Source organism: Monocercomonoides exilis, assembly GCF_001643675.1.
Source record: "Monocercomonoides exilis strain PA203 chromosome Unknown scaffold28-1221067, whole genome shotgun sequence".
NCBI lineage: Eukaryota > Preaxostyla > Oxymonadida > Polymastigidae > Monocercomonoides > Monocercomonoides exilis.
This window is the reverse complement of record NW_027150573.1, coordinates 474,574-499,886: the sequence shown is the minus strand read 5'-3', so window position 1 is coordinate 499,886 and position 25,313 is coordinate 474,574. Positions and strand designations below refer to the sequence as shown.

The 25,313-nt window shown below is 38.1% G+C and overlaps 8 protein-coding genes across 8 annotated transcripts; 4 read left to right on the top strand and 4 right to left on the bottom strand.

Moving 5' to 3' along the window:
• Positions 1 to 166: 166 nt before the first annotated feature.
• Positions 167 to 2,482, top strand: MONOS_10431 (uncharacterized protein). The gene is made up of 5 exons (XM_067862882.1): positions 167 to 688; positions 776 to 1,307; positions 1,422 to 1,515; positions 1,684 to 1,849; positions 2,017 to 2,482. The coding sequence occupies exons 1-5, from the start codon at positions 206 to 208 to the stop codon at positions 2,131 to 2,133; spliced, it is 1,392 nt and encodes a 463-aa protein (XP_067725658.1). The 5' UTR covers positions 167 to 205; the 3' UTR covers positions 2,134 to 2,482.
• Positions 2,481 to 7,263, bottom strand: MONOS_10432 (putative ATP-dependent RNA helicase DDX42; the record flags this gene model as incomplete). The annotated part of the gene is made up of 5 exons (XM_067862883.1): positions 2,481 to 6,384; positions 6,562 to 6,805; positions 6,872 to 7,023; positions 7,077 to 7,154; positions 7,207 to 7,263. The coding sequence occupies 5 exons, from the start codon at positions 7,261 to 7,263 to the stop codon at positions 2,617 to 2,619; spliced, it is 4,299 nt and encodes a 1,432-aa protein (XP_067725657.1). The 3' UTR covers positions 2,481 to 2,616.
• A 4,045-nt stretch (positions 7,264 to 11,308) lies between these two features.
• Positions 11,309 to 11,893, bottom strand: MONOS_10433 (uncharacterized protein; the record flags this gene model as incomplete). Its single annotated transcript, XM_067862884.1, has 1 exon — positions 11,309 to 11,893. The coding sequence occupies one exon, from the start codon at positions 11,891 to 11,893 to the stop codon at positions 11,309 to 11,311; it is 585 nt and encodes a 194-aa protein (XP_067725656.1).
• Positions 11,894 to 18,618: 6,725 nt separating this feature from the next.
• MONOS_10434 (uncharacterized protein) lies at positions 18,619 to 19,797 on the top strand. The gene is made up of 3 exons (XM_067862885.1): positions 18,619 to 18,942; positions 19,038 to 19,259; positions 19,329 to 19,797. The coding sequence occupies exons 1-3, from the start codon at positions 18,645 to 18,647 to the stop codon at positions 19,637 to 19,639; spliced, it is 831 nt and encodes a 276-aa protein (XP_067725655.1). The 5' UTR covers positions 18,619 to 18,644; the 3' UTR covers positions 19,640 to 19,797.
• On the top strand, positions 19,798 to 20,481 carry MONOS_10435 (dynein light chain). Its single transcript, XM_067862886.1, has 3 exons — positions 19,798 to 20,097; positions 20,171 to 20,228; positions 20,299 to 20,481. Exons 1-3 carry the CDS (start codon positions 19,840 to 19,842, stop codon positions 20,346 to 20,348), a joined length of 366 nt encoding a protein of 121 aa, XP_067725654.1. The 5' UTR covers positions 19,798 to 19,839; the 3' UTR covers positions 20,349 to 20,481.
• MONOS_10436 (putative 60S ribosomal protein L15-2) lies at positions 20,401 to 21,360 on the bottom strand. The gene is made up of 2 exons (XM_067862887.1): positions 21,298 to 21,360; positions 20,401 to 21,206 (listed from the first exon to the last, which is right to left on the bottom strand). Exons 1-2 carry the CDS (start codon positions 21,320 to 21,322, stop codon positions 20,617 to 20,619), a joined length of 615 nt encoding a protein of 204 aa, XP_067725653.1. The 5' UTR covers positions 21,323 to 21,360; the 3' UTR covers positions 20,401 to 20,616.
• An 83-nt stretch (positions 21,361 to 21,443) lies between these two features.
• MONOS_10437 (putative adhesin) lies at positions 21,444 to 23,852 on the bottom strand. The gene is made up of 2 exons (XM_067862888.1): positions 23,735 to 23,852; positions 21,444 to 23,681 (listed from the first exon to the last, which is right to left on the bottom strand). Exons 1-2 carry the CDS (start codon positions 23,799 to 23,801, stop codon positions 21,556 to 21,558), a joined length of 2,193 nt encoding a protein of 730 aa, XP_067725652.1. The 5' UTR covers positions 23,802 to 23,852; the 3' UTR covers positions 21,444 to 21,555.
• A 9-nt stretch (positions 23,853 to 23,861) lies between these two features.
• Positions 23,862 to 25,048, top strand: MONOS_16787 (putative Proteasome subunit beta type-6). The gene is made up of 6 exons (XM_067869658.1): positions 23,862 to 23,928; positions 24,010 to 24,209; positions 24,313 to 24,398; positions 24,502 to 24,600; positions 24,684 to 24,773; positions 24,846 to 25,048. The coding sequence occupies exons 1-6, from the start codon at positions 23,884 to 23,886 to the stop codon at positions 24,980 to 24,982; spliced, it is 657 nt and encodes a 218-aa protein (XP_067725651.1). The 5' UTR covers positions 23,862 to 23,883; the 3' UTR covers positions 24,983 to 25,048.
• Positions 25,049 to 25,313: the final 265 nt, after the last annotated feature.

Here is a 25,313-nt window from a genome sequence, read left to right as displayed (position 1 = left end):
AAGCCGAACACTTTGTATATGCGAAATAAACTTTCCAAAAATTTCTCCTATTATCAATTCATTATGGGCAACATCTGTTTTTCACGAAATTATAGAATAAAGTTTGTATAAAAATAAAAAGGAATAATATTTTGAAGCTGAGAGTAATTAGCAAAACTGTCCCATTTCATTATTTTTTGATCATTCATCGTTGTTAAAAATTTTCATGTGGTGGACCGGAACAGCTTTGGATTTAAAATTTGTGGGCGATGATAATTTGCAAAGATTAGCGCAGCTGGCTGATACGCCAGCTGCATTTTACCAGAAATACGTTAAGACAAAGCAAAGTGAACTGCTGAAACAGGATGTTCAGATAGCTTTAAATACCACTCCTGAATATGCATCAGATTTTGCTACGCGCGTGATCGAGTATTTTGAGGCTCATTGGTACCCGCAGCATGCGTCGGAACTGGAGCCTCCAAAACCAGTACTTCCTCCTGTCCCCGCAGCTATATCCACAACCCCTGCAATGTCTTCGGCGTCTCAACCTATGACATTTACTCCATCGATAACACTTTCTCCATCATCTTATTCTTCGACTTTGCAGCCATCTGTTCATCAAGTTATACAGCCTCCTCAAATTGAACAAACTTTCACACGGCAAGAAGTTACAGCAATGTTAGAAAAGGCAAAATATGAGAATCAAGATGCATGCTTTTATTTCTTCATTGTTTATTTTTCTTTAATAATTATTTTTCGTTTTTTGCATGAATATTAAAATTTGACATAATGATAGAGTACAGCTCGGAGGTGCAATGAGCTAAGAGATTTTGCTGTTGCACAAATCACTGGACTAAAGGAAGAAATACAGCAAATTCAAAACACTCAAAAGATGCTTGCAGATTCGTTTAACCAGATGAGGAAATTTCTGGAAGATTATATGAAGACTCAACAGACACCTCCAGGACAGACAGGATATATTATTGGTGCTCCGCCAGTGGCTGGAGGTCATGTAGCGTCAGCATATCCAGGGTCGATGGGTGGAATGTATGGTGGGCCTTCATCATCAATGGTGCCTTCGTATCCCATGGGAATGCCACCAGCAACTTCAGGTTTAACACCCTATTCGTGTGAACCAAATTTGAGTGGGGCAATTAACCTTTTGAAGGACTCACGGCTGGAATCTCCGTTTTCGTCTCCATCTGACATATTTATAAACGATATGACTGCTTTCTTCCACACCTTAAGAGAGTCAACAGTTCTGCTGGATTACATCTGCTTGGAGAATGTTGTAATTGTTGAATGGAAAGCAATGCTACCTCAAACAGGTTTGTATTATTTTGCAGTTTTCCTTTTATTGACGTGTTTATGGTTTATATTTCTTCTTATTGCTATTTTCTTTGAATGTTCGTCTGAAAACGGTGAAACGAATGCAAAACCAGGAGCTGCTATTGGTTTGGGCTTCGTAATGGATGTGATGGGAACTGGATGTGCAGCCGAAAAAGGTCAGAAAATATTTGTTGAATACAGAAGCAAGTGTGTTTCATTTTTTTTCAAAGTACGCTTTTGTGACAAAGTGTTTTTTTTATTTTTTCTTTGTTTTGTTTGTCTATTTGTTGATGCACTTTATATCACATTCCGTGCATATAATGTGTATGCGTCTGAATTCGATTGAACGTGACTGAATGTGTCTGTGCCTCTCAGTGGTATTCTGCAAATACGTGGAAGAGAAGAGCGAGTAGATCCATTTATGACAGGCGATGTTATACGCATTGAGCTTAACATGATAAACAGAACAGCGTGCTTCTTCCGAAATAACATGCTTATCCCAATCAAAATATCTGTAATACCAAAAGTGATCAAATTATACGTTTGCAGCATTTTATCAATATTTTTCTTTACTATTTGATTTTTATTCTGATGTTCTCTTTTATTCATTTATTCATTTGTCGTTATCATAACACCTCAAACGATGAATCGAAACCTGAATTCTGTTCATCTATGTAATCCAATTCACAATTGTGCTTTCTGCTGCAGGCTGTTGGAAGCGGACCCGGGGCACGTGTGGATGTGAAGTCCTTGTCGATGACCTCAAGCTATTCGAACATCCCTCCAAATGCATTCAGATGCGACATTGCAATGGACAAAGTGTAAGGCAGAAGTTTACATTTTTGTGAATTTCTTGCAACTTTACAAAATGCGAAATCTAATTTTTTTTATCAGAAATGTTTAACTTTCATTAATTAATTGTTGATATCTTCATTTCGATTTGGGTAATCTGGGATTTTTTTTCCTTGAATGCATTTTGGCGTTTTTTAACTTTTCATTTTTCTTCACTCTTTAATTTTTCTTCAGTAGTTTTGCAAAAAAAAATTAAAAAAGAGCATTTTTTTGGAATTTACAACATTAATTTGTGGTGTCACTCAACAAATTCTGTCTTCAATTCATTTGCCAATTTTTATCCACCTTTTTTTTCTGAAATATTGGCGACATTCGATGTGTATTTTTTTTACACTCTTGTTCTTGTTTCGATTTTTTAAAAGCCTTTCTTCGATTTAAAACAATTAAACATGAGAGCATAAAAGGAACAAAATGAAGTGAAATGAAATGAAGTGATGTAATTCTGATGTGAAATGGCTACTTCACGTCCCATCTTGACTTCGTGGATTTCTCTTCCAGCGATGCCTTGATCTGCTCCAGACTCGACTGCAGACTCTGAGGCATCTGCGGAAGAGGCAACGGAGCAGAAGCTGCACTATTTGTCTTTGACACAATAAAAGCAGAAGGAGAAGGTGAAGAAGCAGAGGCAGAACCAGAGCGAGGCTGTGCAGGGAGCGAGCGAAGAGACATGATGATGGCGTTGGTCTTTGCATCAGACTCGAGCAGGCTGGGAGGAGGGGGAACTCTGCGATAGAGATTGTCTTCCATTGAAAACAGGGCATTCTGCTCAGCGGACTCTGAAGGCGGGCAATGGAGAGAAGACACAAAGGATGGGTAGAGGAGAGAAAGAGTCCAGTCTGCTGAGTCAGAGAGCGTGTGGCTGGACTCCTCCTCAGTCGAGGGCGGAGGAGGAAGCTCAAATGAACTAAATGAAGAAGATGAAGAAGAAGGCGAGCAGGAAGAGGAGGAGTAAGAGAAAGAAGAGGAGACTGATGATGATGGTGTTGTGGAATTTGAAGAGGAAGAGGAAGAAAAATGTGAAGAGTATGAAAGTTCTTGAGGTGAAAAGGAAGGAATTGTGAATGATTGTTGTGGATGAGGTGTAGTTAATACTGAATTAGTAGAAGAAGATGGCTCATGCTGTTCAGATAAAAATGAAGATGAAGTGGATAAAATGTTCGATGAATTTAAGGGATTTTGCTTGTTATCACCTTTTTCTGCAGGTTGAGTGGATGAAGTGAAGATGTTTGAAGAAGATGGACCTCCTTTATTTGGCACTGGTAATGCTTTATTCAATTCTTGCTCTATAACCTTAGGTTGAGTAGGAGCAGATGCCGGAATTGAATCCATCATGTACATTGGGTGGTTCAATGCAGAACCATTTGATATCCACGAAGCAACATTCGACTGAACATTCGACTTCACAAATGTCATCTTGTCAAATCGCCTTTGCTTCGGCTTCTCGGCCGATCCTTTTTCTTTCTGTTCCGTCGAAGTGGCTTTCTGTTTTTTAGCACCTTCGCTTTCGGTGCCAGTCTTCTCTGTTTTATTCGCTCCTCCATCTGCCTTCTCCCCACTCTCGTTTGCATCCGTCCATCCTATTCCCCGGCCTCCAATGCCTCCTGCCCCTTTTGGCGTCTTCCCCTTCCACTTCTTCCCAAACTGCCTGTTCTTCATCGCCATCTTCACCACATCGTCTGGCACCTCTCTTCCGTCTCTCCGCCACACCGCACACACATTCGCAGCTGCCTGGATGTCGTTCTTGTTGTCTCTGCTCAGCAGCACATACACCTCTCCTTTTGCCCCGCCCATCCGCCCGGTCCTCCCCGAGCGGTGTGTCAGCGCATCCTCCTTCATCGGCGCATCGTACGACACAACAACACGAATAGTCGGAATGTCAAGCCCACGCCCCGCCACGTCTGTCGCCACGATGCAATGCAGCTTGCCCCGCTTAAACTGGTCGAGCGCTTTCTTCCGCTCAAACGTGTCTTTCCCCCCGTGCAGCGCCTCCACTGCGAAGCCGCAGTGCGCAAGCTGCCGAGACAGCACATCACAGCTTCCTTGGCTGTTGCAGAATATCAGCAGCTGCCCGCCTGTTGGTGCTGCATTGGTGCCTGTTTCCTTGGCATTTGACGAGGATGAGGATGGAGACGCTAAAGAAGAAGACGAAGACGAAGACGAAGAGGAAGAAGAATCTGTTGCTTCATTCGAGCTGCCATCTTCTGGATCATCTTTCTTTTTTGTGTTGGCTTTAACAAATTCATCAAAATTATCGACCAGCCAAAGCAGCTTTTCCTGCATAGTGTTGAATATGAGCACGCTGTGTGTGCATGCAGATGCCAGTTTTGCATCTCGACTGATCGAAATTCGAATCGGCGGCAGGGAAGCCAGTTTTGACTCGGATACAATGAACTCCTTTTGCTCTGTTTCAGCTTGTGTTTCCTTTGTGCTGTGAAGGTCAGCCGTAGACAGGACTTCTCCTCTTTGCAGCATATTCGCTTCCCTTTTCTTCTTTCCAAACACCTTTTGCGCCAGGCGCTCAACACTTCGCCTCCACGTGGCGCTGAACATGAACACCTGCTTGTTGTCACGTGTCTGCCCCACAATCTGCTCGATCTGCTCGCCAAACCCCATCGACAGCATCCGGTCAGCCTCGTCGATCACCAGCAGCGTCGTCTCATACAGCGACATCCACCCGCCCCGCACCATGTCCATCACCCGCCCCGGCGTCCCCACAACAATGTCGCTTCCGCTGCTGCTGCCTCGGCCATTCTCTGCCAGCAAAGCGTGCTCTCCTCTCTCTCCTTTCCCTCCCTTTGAGCTGCTCCCCTTCGCTGCCCCCTGCAGCGCCAGGCGCTGCTGGTACCTTCCTCTGCCTCCGATAAGACCGACTGCCCCGAGGGTCACAGAAAGCGACGAGGAGGTTGTTGTCACAGAGGAGAAGTCTCCTGATGTGTTGAGTCTCCGAAGAAATTTGTGTATTTCAGCCAAAATTTGCTGAGCTAGTTCGCGCGTCGGGACAAGTATCAGAACAAATGGTGATGCAATCTTTTTTTCTGACAAGTCCTCCTCCATCTCGTCGATAAATGCTTCGGAATGTTCTGAATTTTCTTGGCTGAGATTATGTGAAGGATGAGAAGAAAAAGCATGCGGACTTGTTGATTTGTTCTGTGCGCTGTCACCTCCAACAGCCTGTAAAAATGACCGTTGATTCTTTTCAGATCGTTTTATTTCTCTTTTTTTCAATGCTTTTTTCTGAACAAATGCATGCGAAAGCGCTGGAAGAAGATATGCAATTGTTTTTCCACTTCCAGTTGGTGCTGTGGCTAAGACATCACGGTTTGTCGAAGCAGCTGCAATAGCAGCTTTTTGAATTGGAGTTGGTTCGCTAAAAGAATAATATGAAATCAGCGTTTGCTTCAATGATGGATGAATGTGAAATATTGAAAATTGCGAGCTTTTTGAAGATTCTTCGTTAATTGTTGTCGATCTTGTGGTAGACGTGAGGGTATCGGTTATTGTCTTTAAAGTTGACTTTGACATTAGTAATGGCATTAATGTTTTCCCCGCATTTTGTTTCATACTGATTGAATATGAAGAGAATGGAAATGGCTGTTTTTTGGGTTTTGAAAATGGCAACGATGAAAATGACGAAGAATAAGCAGATTTGTTTTGAATTTTTTCGTAGTTATTCCCCAAGTTAGTTTCGTGATCAATTTTCATTTTTTGGCTTTCCTCTTTTTCTTGGAATAAATCAAAAAAGTCTTCTTTACGGCCTGTAAATCGAGAAATTGCTGGATAGTGGATCTTACTATTATCAACGGCATTAAGCGTTCCTACGCTACGAGCTGCTTTTGCGTCTAACACGTATTCGTCCTTTTCTTCATCATAAAAAACACCTTTAGGTAATGGTGAATTAATATCTTGCGTAGATTCCTCAAATGACGATTTTTTCGAAGAAAAATTAACACTTAATAATTCCTCATCAGCATCTTCGTCCAATAACTCGATTTTTTTGTTTTGACAATTCACATTTTCACATTTATCAAAATCATGAATCTCAATAACTTCATCGTCTTCATCGTCTAAAATCACTGGCAATTCATCTTCGTTTGAACTTGATTCAGATATTATTTCTTCATCAAATATATCCTCATCAGATCTCCCAGAAAAACTCATTCCAAATTGATCTTTAACCCTTTTTATTTTATTGTTCAATTTCGAGCTTGTTGCTGAAATACATATCTATCAAATAAATGAAATATAAATATAAATTTTTATAAAGTAAAGTGGAACATTTGTGTAAAAGATTTTCAAATAAACTAAATTTGAAATCTGCTCTCAAAACTACAAAATGATAATTCATGAATCTTTCTGCTTTTTCAAATAATCTTGAAATTGTAATTTGTTAAGATAAGAAACTTGAAGCCAATTTATATTTGCAGCCTCGCATATAAGCTTTCTAATATGTTCAATAAGATTATCTTTCGGAGATGCCAAATCGCTATTTGAAGTCAAAGACTTGTTCGAACAAATGCGATCATTATTAAGAATAAGCGGCGGAAGAGAAGCTTCCGTTAAAGAATGCGAAACTTGTGACATCAGCTTTAAGTCCATTTGAAATGCTGTTTCCATCGTCTGAACGCAGTCACTTGTTTTTGCATATCTTTTATAACGTCAATAAAAAATTAAATTTATAAAATAACATTTTTACATGCAAAAAGTTGCACACATGAGCGCAGAAGCAAATATTTTTTGAGGTTTGACGTTGTTAAACGCACCTAAAATAGGTTGCAGCATTCCTCTTCCATTTGACGTGGTGCCTTCCATAAAGCAAACGACTGGTTCTTTGCTCTGACTAATAAAAAGATTCAAAGAAATTCCCTAATAATTTCAAGTTGTAAATGTAAATTGACTGTTAACAAAAAAGAATATACTGTTTTGTTTCTTAAAATAGTTTGTTCTTTAGCAGCTTGAATTGCTTCAAAGACTCCGGATGAATAAACAGTAACTTCCTATTTTAAAATGCAATATTTCAAAAAATTCTAATCTTTTTGTTTTCCATACGGAATTAGCTTCAGTTAACGGACTGGAAATAAAAGCAAATTTTGGAGAATAGCGCATAGTCAGATAAATAACATCGATAAAAGATACATGATTTGTTAAAATCAATGAATCTTTATCTGGAATTAGTGCGCGATCACCGATTTTATAGCCATCAGGTCTTGAAATAAAAATATTTGAATAATGAAAATGCTGTTCAAAAATTATTAGCAAACTTTCCTCTTGTTAACACTGCTTTTTTCTTTTGTAAGTGTAAAAATCCGTAAAGCCAGAGTATAATACGACCAAATGTTTTGTCAACAAATCGTATCAATCTTCTTTTCAAAAAATAAACAGGAATCTGTGTAATTTTTCATTTAAAAAAAACTTTCTTAGAATTTTGTCAAAAATAAATGCTTTCCATACAATTGAAAATAATATTCTCAAAATACACCACAAAGTTAGAAATAAAACAAGGAATGGTGTTCGACAAATTATTAAAATCCATCCAAAAAAACCGATTTTTAATTTATCTGGTAAAGAAAAAACACTTTTTTCTTTTTCTGGATTATTAGGTAAAAAAGGGTTAATTCCTGTAGAATGATCTTCAAATTTTGTGTATTTTTCCATAATTTTTAATAGTGGTTATGATCATTCGTATTTGGTAATTATTTTTTGTAAAATAGAATAAAAAACAAAAAAGAAAATAAGTTGATCAACAAAATTTTATCTGTGTGATGAACCGGAAATTGCACTTTACACATCGCCCAAAAAGTTATTATCACTGGAAAATACGAAAACATAAAATATTGGGAAAAAATGAAAATATGAAAAAATAAATTTTGTAACGAGTTTTATTTCATATGTCGAAAATTTTTTGAAAAGTTCCTTTTGATAAATTTTCTAATAAAATAAAAATTTCATTTTTCAATCAAATGGGTGAAAATTTTTGAAAAATCACCACAGATCAAAAATGAGATACCATAATAGTATTATTCATCAAATTTCTTTTTCTTTGAAACGCTTTAAGTTCATTTTTTCGTTGAATAAATTTTCATTCCAACACGCCATGATGATGTCTGAAAACAAAAATAATAATTGAATTTTTATTGCATATTTTGATCAAAATGAATAATGTTTTTATTGAAACAAACGAATCCAAGAAGATATTAATTTCAGAAGAAAACCTCTTCACAGAATTTACTAAGGACAGAGTGCTTTTCTAAAGACCTGCAATAAAAGTTTGTTTCAATTGATCTAAATTACTTATTTATTGCATTTAACATTTTTCAGATGAATTGTTTAATGTGATGTGTGAACGCTTGTCTTCATTTTTGATGCTAAGTACAACCAAATCAATGCTTATGCAGAATTCTTGTTTTTCCACAATAAAACCACATCTCCAATTCATTTTCATATTATGTCAATCTGCACACAAACACATGTATGATCCTCCAAAAAAAGTTTGCTCTTCTGATCTTGTATTTTCTTCTCATAATTCAAATTCAAACGTTTTTAAAAGTATCCATCGTTACAGATCTGACTGTTTCATCATCATACTATTTTCTGTTGACTGAAAAGAGCAAAAGTGAACAAATTTTTGACTGTGCCTACAGGAATATTTCTGTTAAACAAATAAAGAACAGTGATTACCAAATGGAGCATTCATGCTTGTTGAGTTCAATGGAGGGCTGCCTCATTTATTCGTGTGTGAATGTGTTTGAAGGAGGGATCTCAGATGGATCATTTTCGTCAGAAGAATTCATCTGCAGAAACACAACGATAAGCAACGGGAAAAGAGAAATGAATGCTCTTCAGAAAAATGGTCAGATGAATTTGACAGTTAGCCAATCCTTTTCGTTGTGTGAATGGACTGATTGTTCTTCTTCACAAGGAGGTGCTCTTAATGTGCGTAACAGCGAAAATGCTATACTGACTGTTGAAAATTGTTCGTTTTCAAGGTGCATTTCTTCAACAAGAGGTGGCGGAATATATGCTTTGAAGATTGCAGAATGTATTGTGCGATGCTCAACATTCGTCCAATGCTCAGCACAAGTCACCTCTGACTTTGGAGGAGGAGGAATTATTGCAGAGCATGTGCATCTCCAGTCAATGGTCGATGATTGCAACTTTAAAAACTGTTCTTCAGGTGACGACGGAGGAGCAATTAATATTCGACTAACAAAAACTGAAAGAAAAAAGCGATGCATTATCAATTCATTATTTGTCTCGTTCCAAGCAAATCATTCAACTGGATCAGCTGGAGGTGCCATTCAACATTGAACTTCCATAGACAAAGCAATCATTTCAAATTATTTGTTCCGTAATTGTCATTCCATGTGTGGAGGAGGCGCTGTTGGTTTATTAATAAATAGAAACAATAACGGAATATTGCTTTATTACTGCTTTTTCCAAAATAATACATGCGGAGCAGGAGGAAATGACATTGCTCTCCATAATTCAACAGAAAACAACATTGATCCAAGTTGCTATTCAACAAGGCAAACAGGAAACAGAGTTAGTACAGACTTATATTCCATTGTTGATCAAAGTGAATGGCTTCGAAACGATTTTGGAAGAATCAGATTTGTCTCCTCAGTACAAACAGAACCTAGGATTCCATTATTTGTCGCTGATATAGAGATACTCAATGGGACAATAATCGAAACAAATAGTTTTGATTGTGGGCCAGCAGTTTCACTGTTTTTTGCCAAAGTGATATGAGCATAGAAATACAAACAGTTTTTGAAGAATCCGGCTTATCTCTATTTTCGGTTTCTACAGGCTTATTGACTGTCAGCGATCTTATTCTTTTGTGCGACTCGCCACATGCTTATATTCAAAGAGAAAAACTATTTGAAATTACTGGAACAGGAGATCTGAGCATCATCAGGTTGACCAAATCTGTTGGAAGCGAACACTTTGAACAAACAGCTTTTTCAACAGAACTGATCAAAGTTCTGAATGGGGTATTTAAAATGGAAAACATGAATTGGGTGAAGACGAACTTTGCTGTTTCGTTGTTTTCACTAACTTCGACAAATAAAATTTCAACGACGATTTCCAGCTGTGCCTTTGGGGGGATAGAAAGAACAGCTATGAATTATTTAATAGCTATTGGAATAGAAAGAAAAAGATAAATTTACAGAATCAGAAAATGAAGCTTTCGAATGTAAAGCTTCCGGCCCAGGGCAGCGTAGAAGGAAATTGTTTCAATTGAAACCTCAATTCCTTCAAACAGAAAATACAATACTCATTGGAACGCTGGCAAAGACGCTGAAGAAGAAACACAAAATTCAACTGAATTCATCCTCTCAGAATCCTTCTTATCCACAACATAAAATGCGAAACTGAAAACATACCAATCGTCTTTTTGCAGTTGCTCATTCTCCTCAATTACTGAATTAACTTATATCACGTCTGCCTCCATGCCTGATTCAAAATGCAAAAATTCCCCATCTGACTCCAAAAGTTCATTCCATGTTCTCGTTCACATTCGCTCCACGTTCTCTTCTCACAACTCTTTTCCAGTATCGCATCGGTTTCCATTTTGTTTTTCTCTTTCAGATGAAAAACTATCCTTCTGCTGATGGAAAAAATATGGAGGAATCGCAAACAATTCCTCCTTTTTCCTCTGCTTCTTCTTTCCCCTTCAGCGCTGCAAACTCCACCAGCTTCCGCACCAATTGGAGCAACATTAACCACTCTTGATTCTTTGCCGCAACCTACAGAACAGCCTTCGCCAGTCGCTTCAACCAGATTTCAACACCTGCACCCGCCGACACACAAGAAAGCGTCAGCACCCTATCATACAGCTCCGGTTCAGCAATGCAAAGATGTGACTCACCTTCTTCACAAACGCTCTGTTCTTAGACTCCGTTAGAAAAGCTCACAGATCAATAGCATCGCACAAATCCAGCATTTGCAGGTATAATGCGAAGAAGTCTTTGCGATGGCGCACCTCAAGAACAGTCACAAATGATGGAAAGCTGCACCCAAACAACAGAAACTCTGCCAGAAAAATAAAAAGCAACAGCTCTGGCAATGTCTGCGGATGAAACAATCAGAAAATACTCTATTTCGTCTTATGCGAATCCTCTTCAAGCTGCCTCTGATAAAGAAGATATTAACGCATCCCCAGAACATATGGGATCGAACGGAGCCTTCTGAGCCTTTTTCGCATCTCTTTCTCTGCCTTGAAGTAATTCAGCAAAAACACCAGAAATAAGGATGCTTTCGACTTCATCTTATCCAACTGCAATTTCTCATTCTTACCGAAAATCATCTTTATCTTCTTCTCCTTCTCCATCCCCACATCAATCAGCTCCACCTTCTCCCTCATCGCCACAAGCAGCTCCTTCACCTCCTTCACATTCTTAACATTTTCGTTAAACTTCTTGCACAGCTCCGAAATCTTCCTCTGATTCATCCAGATAATATTTGCCTTCTGTTGCAGCTGCTCCACCAGCCCGCTCATCCGATTCGCCTCCTTTTCCTTTTGCAACTTCTTCTTCTTCTTCTTTTCTTTCCTCCAGCAATTCAGCACAATCGCTGCAAGTGACAGAACCGCATCCTCCATCCTTAACCCCGACGCATCCAACCCTTTCTCCACAATCTCCCCGACTTCACACACTGAAACCCCTCGCCCCATCACTTCATCACTTCCTCGTCCAGTTTCACCTCCACACGCCTCGACTGTTGCGATCGCCATATTTGCAGCGACGGGTCAAACAGATCGTAGATCGATGGGAACGCATTCACATCTGCCGCTGCAAAAATCCGCTTGCTCCCCGACTTCGTGATCACAGACGCTGCAAGCGACGGAAGCGGCTCCACCAGCGAAATCAAAAACATCACCGAAAGCGCCACATCGTGTGCACACACAACACCCCCATGCAGCACCACACTCCGCGCCACAGAATAGCCCATGAAGAACATAAGGAGTCAGAGGAGACAGAATCAGCATTAGCAACAGCTGCAGAAGCAGCAAGAGCTGCATTTTCCACTCAAACACCACAGCCTTCTCTCCATATTATCCATTGCAACCTCCGACAAGTTTTATGCGGACACGACCAATATATTAGATTAATCAATAACAGGTACCTATCATGATGAATACTAACTTCTTCTTCCTTTCTTAGGATATCGAAAATGGAAGAATGCAAAAGTTATATGCGTGCTGCTCCAATTAAAGAAAATGATGAAAGTTAAAATAAATCAAGCAGATTGCAGTCTTCGTGTGATGACTGTTTGAAAATACTCTTTTAATTTATTTTCATTCCATTGTTGTCTCATTTTCAATAACAAATTAGAACTTAAAATATAGATCATCAGTTGTGTTATTTTTTACTTGAATATACAACGATCATCAATTTCTTTAAAGTTAAAATTCAAATAAGTTTTAAGCAAATTGTCTGAGTATGCTTTTTGTTATGTTTAAAGCGTCAAAGTTGAAAAAAAGAAATAATTAAAATGTCTAAATCAACGAATATAAAGCTAACTAATAATCTCTTCATTTGCTCAATGAAGTTTTATTGATAATCATTGTTGTTTCTCAAATTAAAGATAAGCAAAAATTATTGCACTGAAATAGACAAATGAAAATATTTGAAATTTACGTGTTTCAGTTGAACAACAAAAACAAACAATAAAATAGTTCATTTATTGTGTTCATCTGTTAATGTTAACAAAGAATATTGAAAATAAAAAAACTCCAAACTTTTCCATAGAGAAAAAAAGAGTTTATTAATTTTAAATGAAAAAATTACGTATTAACGTAATTTTTTTATTTTTTGTGGGACAGATCAGGCTAAAAAAAAGTGATTTTTCAAAAATTTTCACCCAAATTTTCAGAGAAACTGGGAAAAATAAGATTCTCCGAGTTTCTCCGAAAATGAAAAATAGTTTTTATATGATTTTATTAATTTGGATGAATGATTAAAACAATTCATATTGGTTCAAATTCAATGAGGGAATAGTTGGATTTATTACATCGGTGATTATTTTTGAATCCATATTTTTCCTAACATTAAGTTCGGTTTGAAAATTCACTTTGAATATTTATTAATGGACACAGAAAAGTCATTCCTTCTTTCAAAGATTATTTTTTCATGAATTAAATCTCGAACATAAGGAGGAAAATATAGACTTTCAAGTTTTTCTTTTGCACAAAGCATTGGAAATTTGCTTTTTTCAAAACTTTATTTCCCTTTCTCAGATTTTGAAAAAAATTTGATTTTCATATCCTTAAATAGGCATCATTGAAATCAAAACATAAAGTTTTCTAACATTTCATGAATGTTATAAAAATATACCAATTTTTATTGTGTTTTTTGATCTCAAAAAGTTAATGAAAAGTGCATAATATTTCATTGAAAATACCTGAAGCAAAATATTCTGCCCCATAAGTTTTGTTTTCAACTTTCTTTCTTTTTTCTTTCGAATGAATAATTCCTCTGCAAAAAAATAAAAACTTTGATAAATCATAACTCCGTAAAAAGTTATGATTTCGAAAATAATCACCCATATTAATATAACCATCAATTATTGTTGAAAAAATGCAACTATCCACAGTCGTTGAAAGTGACCATCATTATTAACACTTTCAATAAACAGATCTAATTTTTGATTTTTTCTTTCAATTTCAAAAATCATCATTCAAATAATAAATTAATTGAAAATCGATTCATTTTTTTGTATAATCTTGTGAAAAGATCAAATTATCGATCACATTTGTTTTATAACAAGATAAGAATTTTTTTCCCAACTAAATTTTATTATTTCTTTGGTGTTAATCAGAAAAACATCAATTTTTATACCAAAATGAATTCATTTTCTTTTCAAAATCACTAAAATAAAAAAATTTCAATCAAAACGAATGCATTTTATCAATATTGATAAATTAAGAGTTCTGATGAGATAAAAGTCAAGAGAATTTTAACCAACAAACATATGTTGTTTATTCCACAAACAAAAAAAATTTCGTTTCGAAATTGAATATTCTTTTTCCAATAAAAAATATTTTTCGTTCATCATTAGGAATTATTCTAGTAATAAATTATTATTAGTGAAACAATGCAAAATTTCTTGAAAAGTTTTTTCAAATTTGTAAAAAAATATTCATTTTTTCACAATAAAGATGGATTTAAAAAAATTAACAAATAACAGAGCTTCATGCGATATATATATATATTTATTTATTTCCATTAGAAAAATAGTAATATTTAACTATTGTGTTGTTCAAGAAAAACAAACAAATTAAAGAACAGAGTTCCTTAATTCTCCAGAACAAACGATCAACTTCAACACCTATTGATTTGGGAGGAAGGAGCTATATTTTGGTATCTGGTGCTTTCCAGATCATTGACATGGATGTTTCAACAGCAGTACCCACATATGAACCAAGTGGTGTTTTTTCCCTCAGCAGATCAACGATCTGTGTGGGGTTAACTCAGCCTTCATCCTCAAGCAGTACTCTGATTTTCTTCCAATTCCCAGCGACTTCACAACAGACACAAACAGATCGAATAGAAAGCCAAGTTCCATCGTTTTCTTTTCTTTGCGCGGCTTTATTTAACGACAGCATCAATTCCTCTTTATTCGATCTTCACACTGATTCAGCAGACTTAGTCGCAACGGTTGAACAATATGAGTCCGTTGTTTCCACACCATTAATCCACCAGAACATCAACACATACAAGAATACATGATAATCAAAGATCAAACATATGTTAAAGGAAAAATATACAAAAAGGGAAGCCATAATCAGTGCTCAACAAACAGGAATCCATTTTTTTTCAAAGATTCGCCTTCAAAGGAAGGACATAAGGAGAAAGAAAGACAAGCAGAACTGCACAAAGAATGGTTCAGCAGATGAAAGCTCCAGGAGCTTGGAGAAGAAAAGTGTCAGCGGACTGTTACAGCTTGACGTCGAAGAGTGGGATTCCATTGAGTTTCACAGTATCATAATGGAGAGAATCTCACCTGAATGGAAAGGAACGTGTGCAAGAGAGCATCTAAGGAAGGCATGAGGAAGAGTGTTACAGTTGGTTTGTTGGATCCAAGCAAAAAAGGAGGATGAATGCGCGAAGTGTTTATAGGAGGTCCTTACAACGAAGGCCTCGTTCAGCTGAAACCAGATACAGCCATATGTCTGAGAACCTTTTTCTTTGTGAAGAAAAAGAACGGAAAATGCAGATACATTTTCGACTTCAGACCTCTCAACAGTGGAGGGAATGGAATCCACTTCAAGATGGAAGGCCACAGAACGTTGGAAAAACTGACATAAAAGGAGGACTTTTCCACCACAGTAGTTTCAGAGATAAAATCCATGCTTCCGTAGGGAAGACATTCAGCCACAAGGACCCACGCTGTATATTCATACTCGTTTTGAGGAAGGTGATACAAGAAATACGAAACAAATGGTGTCTGCGCTGCGTGGATTGCCCGAACAATATTATGTTCTTTCATCAAGACGCAAACATCCTTCATGCAGCAACGAAGGAAATAACTGGATGGCAAGAAAGGCTTAGACTGCAGGTTAACTTCTGCAAGAGCAAACTTCAATTGAAGAAAACCTTCAACTTCCTGAGATGGATATGGAGTTCGAAGATGTGCAAAGTCAGCCTGGAACAAAAGAGATGCGGGTTCCTGAGGAAGGAATGCAAACGGCAAATGACACTTGCAAGAAGAAATGATGAAGTTTGAATCAGGAGCTTAGAATCGTTTGTTGGTTTTGTCAGTGCAACAAGTTTCGTTGAAAAGGATGGATCTCTTCAAATGAACAGATTTAACAAGGAACTCAACAGAGCTGTTTCGAAGGAAGGATGAAATGGGAATACGAAGGTCAATCCCTTGATCATCAATTGGATAAGCGAATTGAAACTCAAATTAGGAATACAGGAACAGAGAACTTGGACTTCATATACGACTCCGGATGCTGTTCAAACAACGGATGCAGACCTCCGTGCTGATGGTGTCACGCTGAAAATCGAAAAGAACATGTTCCAGTTCCACCAATCTTTCAACAAGGCCTTTTTCAGCCAATTCTCCAACTTTTAGGTGATGTTAGCTGTCTTGATGGGACTCAAGCACTTCATCCCCCAAATCCTTGGACACCACATTCACACAATCTTGCTTAGATCGGACAACACGACAGTGGTTAACGACATCAATTGTTGGACAGGGTGACCGAATCTTCTATCTCTTCTGAGGAAAATCCGAAAGATGACAACAGAATGGAATATTCAGATGAGGGAGATTCGCCTTCAAGGAGTGAAGAACAGGACAGCAGTCACGTTGTCAACGCTCCAACGCGTGTGAGATTACGAGAAAACAGAGGAAGCGCTTCAACTTCAAGAAAGAACCTTGGACGTGAACATCAAGCTGGATGCCTTCGAAAGTGAGAGGAACAGGAAAACAATGACTTTGTTGGGACAAAAAAGCCTGGAGCAAGAGGATAGTCTGAAAGAAGATTGGGAAGGAGCAATAACCCTTGTTAATCCACCGACACCTCTGATCCTCCCTTGTTTGAGAAAGATTCTGGAGTGACATGAGAGAGCAGTCATTTTTCTTTCAGCCTGAAGGAATTAGGTTTGAACCCCGCTGCTAAAGGAGATTACAACATCTTCCATGAGACGGAGTACTTCGAAAAGAGTATTGAGGGCAGGGCCAGGAATGAGGAAGTCGGGAGCATCACTCCAACCTGTACCTTGCTTAGCAGCAAGACTCAACTGGTAGCACAGAGCGGAGAACTGTGGTGGATCAGCAGCTTACAGAAATGCGGAGTTCCTCAATCACTGATCGCAGAGACCAAGAACAGTGTTTCACCTTCAAGATGGACAGCTTACACCTTTGGTATCGCACATGTTGGACATATATGGACAGAGGAAAAATATGGAGAATTTCCGAGGGATTAAGGAGAGTGGAACAGAAGATGTGCCATGCTCTTTGATAACCTGAAGGAGATTGGATTCACCAACACATGCTTAAGTGCCACAAGAGCTGCAATGAACCTATTCTCCAGACTAAGTTATGGAGATGATATTGTCCAAATACCAATCATAAAGACAATTTTCCACTCATTATCCGATTCTCACTTCCTCAGGAGACCTTTCACACACACATATGGTCTCCATCCTTGAATTTTGGTTTCAACGAATGAAGGCCTTGTGACACGGATCTATCGTTCTTTGAGCTTTCAGTGAAGTGCATTCCACTTCATGTTCCATTCACAGCCTACTGCTTTCACGAACAAGAGGTACTATCAATGAGCCAGTCGATATTCTGCTGCGATGCCATCCACATCCACACGCACATCAAAACCTCAATTCCACAGAGTTTCTTTTCAATCCCCTTCTTAGGTGAAGCCGACGAAAAGATTTGCCCTGCAAGAGCAGTAGATTGCTTTTGGGAGAGAGTTCGGAGAACGAACGAGTCAAGAGACACCTTCTTGCTGAATTCAACTCAACACACTCCATTCAAAACATCAGGAATCAGGAAACTAGTGTGGCAAGGAATGACACAAGTGGGGATCCCACAAAAATTCAGACCTTACACAATCAAGCATGCAGCCATTTCTGCCTTGACTTAAAAGGAAGTGCCGGAAGTTCCAATAGCCAGAAATGCAAGCCTCTCCCTAATAGCCCACACTCACACTCTATCTTTCTTCAGAACCAACATCACATCCAGCACTGCCCATGCCCTGATATCCCTCCAACTGAAGAACCAAACGAACCTCACACTATTCAACCCAAGTTCCACATTTCCGCTCGCTTCCCCGCCAACAGCCAATCCATCTTACTCAACAACCATCTAACAAACGAATATTTCATTTCAACATCAGTCTCCTCCAGAACTCTCCAAAGACTCGAACACTCCCGACCCAAACTCAAAGACAGAAGAAACGACTAAAAATTGTAGCAGAATTGAGCACACAACGATAAGAACAATTCAGACAAGTGAAATAAGACACATTCAAGCTGACAGATGACAATCCCAACTATTTATTCTCCCATAACAAGAGGTATTATTGTTGGGTGCAAAACCCGCACACTATTATATTTGATCGTTTGTTTTGGAGAATTAAAGTTATCAGAACTTTAATTTAACTAGAACAAACAAAACCACAACACATCTTTGACTCACTACGAGTGAACTCTTCCCACTATTTCATTTTTTATAATATTTTTTCCTTTAGAATTTTTTTTGCTTGTTTTGACCACAACAACCTCTGTGTTCTTTGTAATTCGGACAATACACTTTTTTATTTTATTGTCTTTTTTTTCTTTATTTCAATTTTTTCCACTCCACAGTTTTCATTTCATTTGGCAAGCTACAGAGCCCTTAACATAAGCTCCTTTCTCCCAAAACAAGTAATGTTGCAGCTTGATTTTTTACACAAAATAAAAATCTTTACCATTATTTATTTTTTATTGAGAGAATTTTTTATAATCTTTTTATTTATGGAAGCGCATAAATATGTTGTACCATTGACTGGTACTTTGATTGGTGCGTTAGGAGTTTATGGATTTCAGTGGGTTATGGGCAAAATTCAACAGAAACACAGGAAAAACAAGAAATCACATAAAGCTTCTTCGACTGCCAATTCAGCATCTTCAAACACCAAAAATGAGCAGTCTTCAAGTGATGAGACAGATGTTTCAGGAGATGCAATATTGAAGCTTCCTCACATTTACACGCCTCGTCTTGTTTCTGCACCTATTCGAACAGTTGCTGAGCGTGCTTTTGATCTTTTGAAAGGTTTGGTGATGCGAATAAAAATTTGTTGTGAAAAATAAAGTTTATAATAACGCTTGCATATCTTGCTGAATGCAATGTTTTATATGATTTTTTAGAGAAGTTTCCAGAGCAAGTTGAAATTGTGCCTTTCAGATACTTCTTTCCTCTCTCAAGCTCTACCCTTACACTTCTTTCATTAACACCAGAAATAACCGAGCCTATGATTGCTGGACACCCACAAACAATTTACAACACATTTCTGTATCCTGTGAAAAGCGTCTTGCAAAATGCGTCAATCAGCCGTTTCTGGTTTGAGGTGATCCATCAAAACACACAAGGTTTGTATAATTTGTTTTATTTTGCATTATTTTATAAAAAAATGTTTGGCTATAATTTTTTGTGTGAAGATCCTCTTTTGGAATGGAGCAAGTCCGCATATAAGCTTGACAATTTCAAGCCCAAAGCAAAAACGAACAAAATAACACACGCAATTCCATTGTTTATAGCAAGTTTAGAAGACAGGGTTCAAGATCCGTTTTTGGCCAAGCTGCTGTTTGTTCGGCAATTTACACATTCTTCTCGGTGCCTGAACTCGCTTCCGATGTATGGTTCTATGGGTTCTTCATCCTCTTCCTCTTCTCAGTCAACCATTTCTAAGATTGTTCCTGCAAATGCAGCACCTTTAGCTGTCCTTGTATTTTGTGTTTGTGCGAAATAAAACTCGCAATGCACTCATTTCTTTTTTTCTTCGTTGAACGAAATTCGCATCTTCACATACGTATTTCATATTTCACTTCAAAAATGCATCTCAAGGATGACACTCATTTTCTAATTTTTTGTTATTGAAATTTTAAATACTCTTTTGATCACATCCATAATCCACCAATAACTGTTTGCTTTTTTCCAAACAACAAAACAATGTCAATCCCACCTCCACCTGGACAAATCGCATCGAGCTCCACGTCATCAATGAGCGAAGTGGAAAGCACGCTGCAACGAATAAATCAGCATCCTGGGGTGCTGGGGCTGATAGTGACACATGGAGATGGAAAAGGAACTCGATGCCTTGCGTCGAGTGAAGATAGCCCTGTGATGAGCGGAAAGGATAACTATGCAAATTACTGCACGCTCCTAGCTTCGCAAGCAAGAAGTTCAATTCGAGATTTGGATCCATTGGTTTGATTAATTTTTTTATGTTTCGTATTTTTTCATCGAATTATACATCAACATGCAATTCAACGGGGATCAGGACGATTTAAAATTCATGCGAGTGAGGACAAGAAAAGTTGAGATGATGATTGCGCCTGGTTTGCGATTTTTTCTGTTTTTCAAATAATCTCATTGTTGGTGTTGTGGATTTTCTTTTTGATTTTTCAGTAAAAGAACACACAATCATTTGTGTGCAAGATCCATCTGTCAAAAAATAAGCAACCGACAATTTTTAAACACACCACACACTTCACGCTTCAACCTTTTTCGTTTTTGTTTCTTGTCACATTCGTTCATTATTTTTTTTTTGAAAAGAACCGAAATAATTCTTCATTAATTTTGTGAAACAAAGCTTAACTCAATGAGACAAATATTAGAGAAAGTGATAAGTTTTCATGTTGTGCGATATGTTTCAGATTTGCGAGGAAAAATGGATCATCACAAAAAAGAAACACACAGAACACAACACGATGATCAGCAAGATTCCTATCTGTAACGATGGAGGTTGACGGTATTTCTGCGTTTCCATGAAGCACGACGGGACGGGCGCAGCTTTCTCAAGCCGTATCCCTTTGACATCAATCCACGGAAGTGGCGGCCAGCGCTTGTCAGTCCGTGGAGCTCTCTGTGCTTGTGGACAGGGTTGGCAACCCAGCGATATCTTGGATCATTGCGAATTGCGTTGTGGCTTGGATCAACAAGGATGACTTCGTACCACTTGAAGATACCGTCTTGGGCAACCCAGTATGAGTTCAGCACACGAAGATTCGGGCATCTCTTTCCAACACGTCCCTCGGCGGTCGAGCGCATGTTGCGTGCAAAAGTCAGCTGATGCACACCATGCCACTTGGGCTTGTGGTATGTGATACCCTTCTTGACCGGACGCTTGCGGCTTCCACGGCGAACACGAATTCGATAAAGCAAAAATCCCTGCTTTGCCTTGTATCCCAACTTGCGTGCTTTGTCAGCTCTAGTTGGGCGAGTGATGCGGTGGCATACAGGGAGTTGACGGTATTCCCATGCGCGAACACGGAACAAGAAGCGCATAACATCGCTTTGTTTCTTTCTCCACAATTCTGCATTCAGTCAGCAGGATCAAATTTACAAATTCCACAAAAAAGATTAATAATTATATGCAATTTCCAGCATTAAATAAATATCTCATACCTTGGATGTAAGAGTAAGCACCCATGTTTTTGGTGAATGATCTCTTGTTGATCGATAACCCATATATTGAATTATTAATATTCATCTTCAATTTCACAACTCCAATATGTGAAACACTTTGACAAAATTATGGATGAACTTAGAAATTAAGCAACAGCTTGAAAACCCCATTTTTAAGACAAAAAATGAGCTTCACGAAATTATTAAATCTAATTTCCAAAAAATAATATTTAAAAATTAAACATTAATAAAATAATATTACTCCAATAAGTCCGATTTTGTTTGATCCATCTGTTGAACTTGTTGCTGCTGTTGCTGCTTAAATCCTTCGAGAACTATTTCACTTGCTTCTTTTTCAAACAAATCCTCGCTTTGCTTGTATGCATTCTCGTCAACACGAAAGATGGGAGGAGGGTCATCAGCCAATTCGCCTGAGGCCGAGCTCGACAAAGGCACGATGTCATCTTTCTCATCGCCATCTTCTGCTCCAAGCATGCTTTTCCCTTCTTCTTCAGTGCTTCTTGCAGCTCTTGGCTTTGCTCCTTTCTGCTTTGTGCACTTTCGTATAGTGACAATCAATCCAATGCAGATACCAACAATAATAACAGCAAAGAATATGATTGCCGGCAGACGCAACATGCTGCTGCTTTTGTCTTGCGCTTCCTCAGCGTCCTTCCTCTTCTTCTCTTCCTTCTCGCGCCTTTCTTTCTCCATTTCTTCTTTCTTTTTCTTTTCTCGCAACTCTTCTTCTTCTTTTATTCTCTGCTTTTCCTCTTCTTCTTTTCTTTTCTTTTCTTCTTCTTCCTTTTTCTTCTTCTCTTCTTCTTCTTTCCTTTTCTTCTCTTCTTCTTCTCTTTTCTTCTTCTCTTCCTCTTCTTTTCTCTTTCTTTCCTCCTCTTCTTTCTTCTTCTTTTCTTCCTCTTCCTTCTTCCTCTTCTCCTCTTCCTCTTTCTTTTTCCTTTCTTCCTCTTCTTGTCTTCGTTTTTCCAACTCTTCTGGAGACAGCGGCGCAACGACATCAGGAATAACCACACTCTCCACAAAACCAAGCACATGCTCCTCAAATCTATTCTCATTCGCCAAAAACACATTTTTCTCTTTCGTTGTCGATTTGCTCTCTCTGACAGTGCTCGCAACTGACGATACAATCTTTTGCCAGTCCATCACATACATGTCGTGCCCCTTCTCAGCACCGCTGCACTCAACAAAATAGCAGTTTGCCATCAAGCACGGATTATTAAAGGCAAATGACACACGAATGCCTCCGCCACCTCCCGCAGCGTTGCATTTGCGGAAGAAGCATTCTTTCAGCGCCGTCCTATCCGAAGGCAAGTTTAAATCTGCCCCTCCGCCTTTCTCTTCTTTGCTGCAGCACTCGTCAAACACAACACTAACCACTTGTAATCCGCCTTCATCACAATCAAGCTCCAGTGCTCCGCCTTTCCCTTTAGCGAAAGATGATTTAAACGCACACTTCTGAATGGAAGATTGCTCAACTAAGTTCCAAAGGAGCACAGATCCTCCAATCCCGCCTTTGGCTTTGCAATCAGAAAATGTGCAGCACTCAATCGATACCATTTGAACGCCATTCAGCCAAATAGCTCCTCCGCTGTCGTCTGCATTGCATCTTTCAAATCTGCATCCCTTCACTGTCACTGACGATTTCATCCCTGCAAGAAGCACAATAGCCCCACCCATCCCTTCAGTGCCTTTCCCATGTGCTTCATAATCAAAAAAGTCACTGTTTTCAAAAAGAGTTGCCCTTTCACTTATTGTGACATGAGCCCTTCCATTGCTGAATGACGAAGTGCGATCGCATTGAGAAGTTGTTGTGTTGATGATACTTGCAGAAGCAGAAGAGCAAATGCCTGGCGTTATTCCGCTATAAATTGCATCATCGCTTCGAGAAAATGAACAAGAGAACATTGTTGTAAAGATCGATAAACACAAATCAGTATCGTTTTCTTCAATAATTTTTCTTGAAAAATTTGAGATATGAGTCTCATATAAAATCAAGTTTGCCATTAGCCCGTTCGAAAAGAGGCTTCCGCGATTTGAACAGGAAACATGCGATAGAAAAGTATTTGAACAACTCATTGAAGTGAAAAGATTATAACTTTTCACAAGACTTGGTTGTTGAAAGTAGCTGCTTTGACTGATAGTGAGATTGTTTAGGGAAACGCTTCCATGGAATATTTCAATGGGCTCAATAGTCAGATGATGAAACGATAATCTCGAAGAATCCACAAAAAGAATGGCGTTGTTCCTCAGCACAATACTTGCATTGTTCTCCACCATTCTCAGCGTCAACGCATTTAAAAGAATTGACGAATTAACTATTTGGAATAACGGCTCGAATGGTTGAATTGAATTAATATGAGAACCTAAAAATTTTATCATAATTTGATAAATCAAGTTTTCAGTAAATACAACAAACTATGTGTATCAATTCTATCAAATTCAGCTTTAACCCCAAATAAAAAGCAAAGCAATAGTGGATTCATGGTATTATTTTGATGGAATGAAAAAAGCTTAAAAAAGAAAAATGAGATGAATAAAATTAAGGTAATATTAATCAAAAAAAGAATGGATTTTGAAGGGAACGATTATGAGGGTCCTGTTTCGACTGGCGTATGCTTTGTTGAATGTGCTTGTTTTATTCGCTCCATTAATTCCACCCCTGTTTTCAATCCTTTTTTATGTTTTGGCCAGACAACAATCATGGCTTTGAAATTTGCTGGTGGTCTTCTCCTCGCAGCAGATTCTCGCACATCGTTGGGATCGTTCATAGCGAACAGAATGTCAGACAAAATCACTCCAGTGTTTGAAGACATATATGTGTGCCGATCGGGGTCGTCCGCCGACACACAAACTGTGACAGCTTATGCCAATTATTCTCTCACATTCAACAGGTTTTTTTTGATTTTATAGATTGTGATTTATGATATTTTTCTGTGATGCATGATGTTATTTTTCCGATGTGTGTTTGGCTGAATGAACAAATTGCTTTTGCAGCATGGAGCTTGGCAGACGCCCTTCTGTGAAAACTGCTGCTTGCGTGCTCAGAGATCTATGCTATACAAACAAAAAAGTGCTAAGCGGTTGGAACTTCTTTTTTCCGAAATATTAACATTTACTGCCTTTTCGATACAAACTCTTGTTTTTTTGACCATTTTTAATTTTTCATTCTGAATTTTTTAACAGCCGCTTTTCTTTGCGCTGGACTGGACGGAGACGAAGCACACATATACTCAATTCCCCTTGGAGGAGCCCTCATTGAAGCTGAGCATTATGCAGCAAGCGGTATTTCTTATTCTGACACATCATTTTACTGATGATTTTATTAATTTATTCATTCATTTATTCTTTTTGTGTCTTTTATACAGGGAGTGGTAGTACATATGTTCTGACCTTTTTAGATAAGCACTTCAAGTCTGGGATGTCGCTTGAAGAATGCAAAGATCTTGCTGTGAAAGGTTTGGAAAAACTTTTTTTTTTAATTTATTCATGGTTTGGTGCAAATTTATCAAAAAAAAAATAATTTATAGCTTGCTCACTGGCCATGTTCCGAGACAACTCAAGTGGAGGATGCATCAGACTTTGCATTCTGCAACCAGGAAAACCAGTGGTTAGAGAGCTTTTCAAAGGAGATCAAGTTCCATCCTTCTTTCCCACATCCCATTGAGCTTTTTATTTAAGCACACTTCGTATTAGGCGTAGAGAAAATAACATTTGTTTCAATTTATATCGATTGATTATTAATTTTCTAAAATTGTTTTTGTGAATCAAATAACATGATCCTTTCCATATTAATAATTTTAAAAAATTCAAATGAATGGAATTGCTTTGTATATCGATTCATTAAATCGTATACTTGAGCCTCCACAGTTGGTTTGAAAATTATTATTTTAATTTATTGAAAGATAACATTTATTATAGCGCGATGACGTTGAAAATGATTTATGTTTTTATAAATATCATCTAACTTTATTTGATGTTATGAAAAAACAAGTCAT

Coding starts and splice junctions, on each gene's coding strand:
- MONOS_10431 (XM_067862882.1), top strand. CDS start 206: ATGTGGTGGACCGGAACAGCTTTGGATTTAAAATTTGTGGGCGATGAT. Junction 689..775: donor CAAAATATGAGAATCAAGAT/GCATGCTTTTAT, acceptor ACATAATGATAG/AGTACAGCTCGGAGGTGCAA. Junction 1,516..1,683: donor TTTGTTGAATACAGAAGCAA/GTGTGTTTCATT, acceptor TGTGCCTCTCAG/TGGTATTCTGCAAATACGTG.
- MONOS_10434 (XM_067862885.1), top strand. CDS start 18,645: ATGGAAGCGCATAAATATGTTGTACCATTGACTGGTACTTTGATTGGT. Junction 18,943..19,037: donor TGCTTTTGATCTTTTGAAAG/GTTTGGTGATGC, acceptor ATGATTTTTTAG/AGAAGTTTCCAGAGCAAGTT. Junction 19,260..19,328: donor GATCCATCAAAACACACAAG/GTTTGTATAATT, acceptor TTTTGTGTGAAG/ATCCTCTTTTGGAATGGAGC.
- MONOS_10435 (XM_067862886.1), top strand. CDS start 19,840: ATGTCAATCCCACCTCCACCTGGACAAATCGCATCGAGCTCCACGTCA. Junction 20,098..20,170: donor TTCGAGATTTGGATCCATTG/GTTTGATTAATT, acceptor AACGGGGATCAG/GACGATTTAAAATTCATGCG. Junction 20,229..20,298: donor TGAGATGATGATTGCGCCTG/GTTTGCGATTTT, acceptor TTGATTTTTCAG/TAAAAGAACACACAATCATT.
- MONOS_10436 (XM_067862887.1), bottom strand. CDS start 21,322: ATGGGTGCTTACTCTTACATCCAAG. Junction 21,207..21,297: donor TGCTTACTCTTACATCCAAG/GTATGAGATATT, acceptor GACTGAATGCAG/AATTGTGGAGAAAGAAACAA.
- MONOS_10437 (XM_067862888.1), bottom strand. CDS start 23,801: ATGAATCCACTATTGCTTTGCTTTTTATTTGGGGTTAAAGCTGAATTT. Junction 23,682..23,734: donor TGATAGAATTGATACACATA/GTTTGTTGTATT, acceptor TAAAATTTTTAG/GTTCTCATATTAATTCAATT.
- MONOS_16787 (XM_067869658.1), top strand. CDS start 23,884: ATGGATTTTGAAGGGAACGATTATGAGGGTCCTGTTTCGACTGGC. Junction 23,929..24,009: donor AGGGTCCTGTTTCGACTGGC/GTATGCTTTGTT, acceptor TGTTTTGGCCAG/ACAACAATCATGGCTTTGAA. Junction 24,774..24,845: donor CAAAGATCTTGCTGTGAAAG/GTTTGGAAAAAC, acceptor AATAATTTATAG/CTTGCTCACTGGCCATGTTC.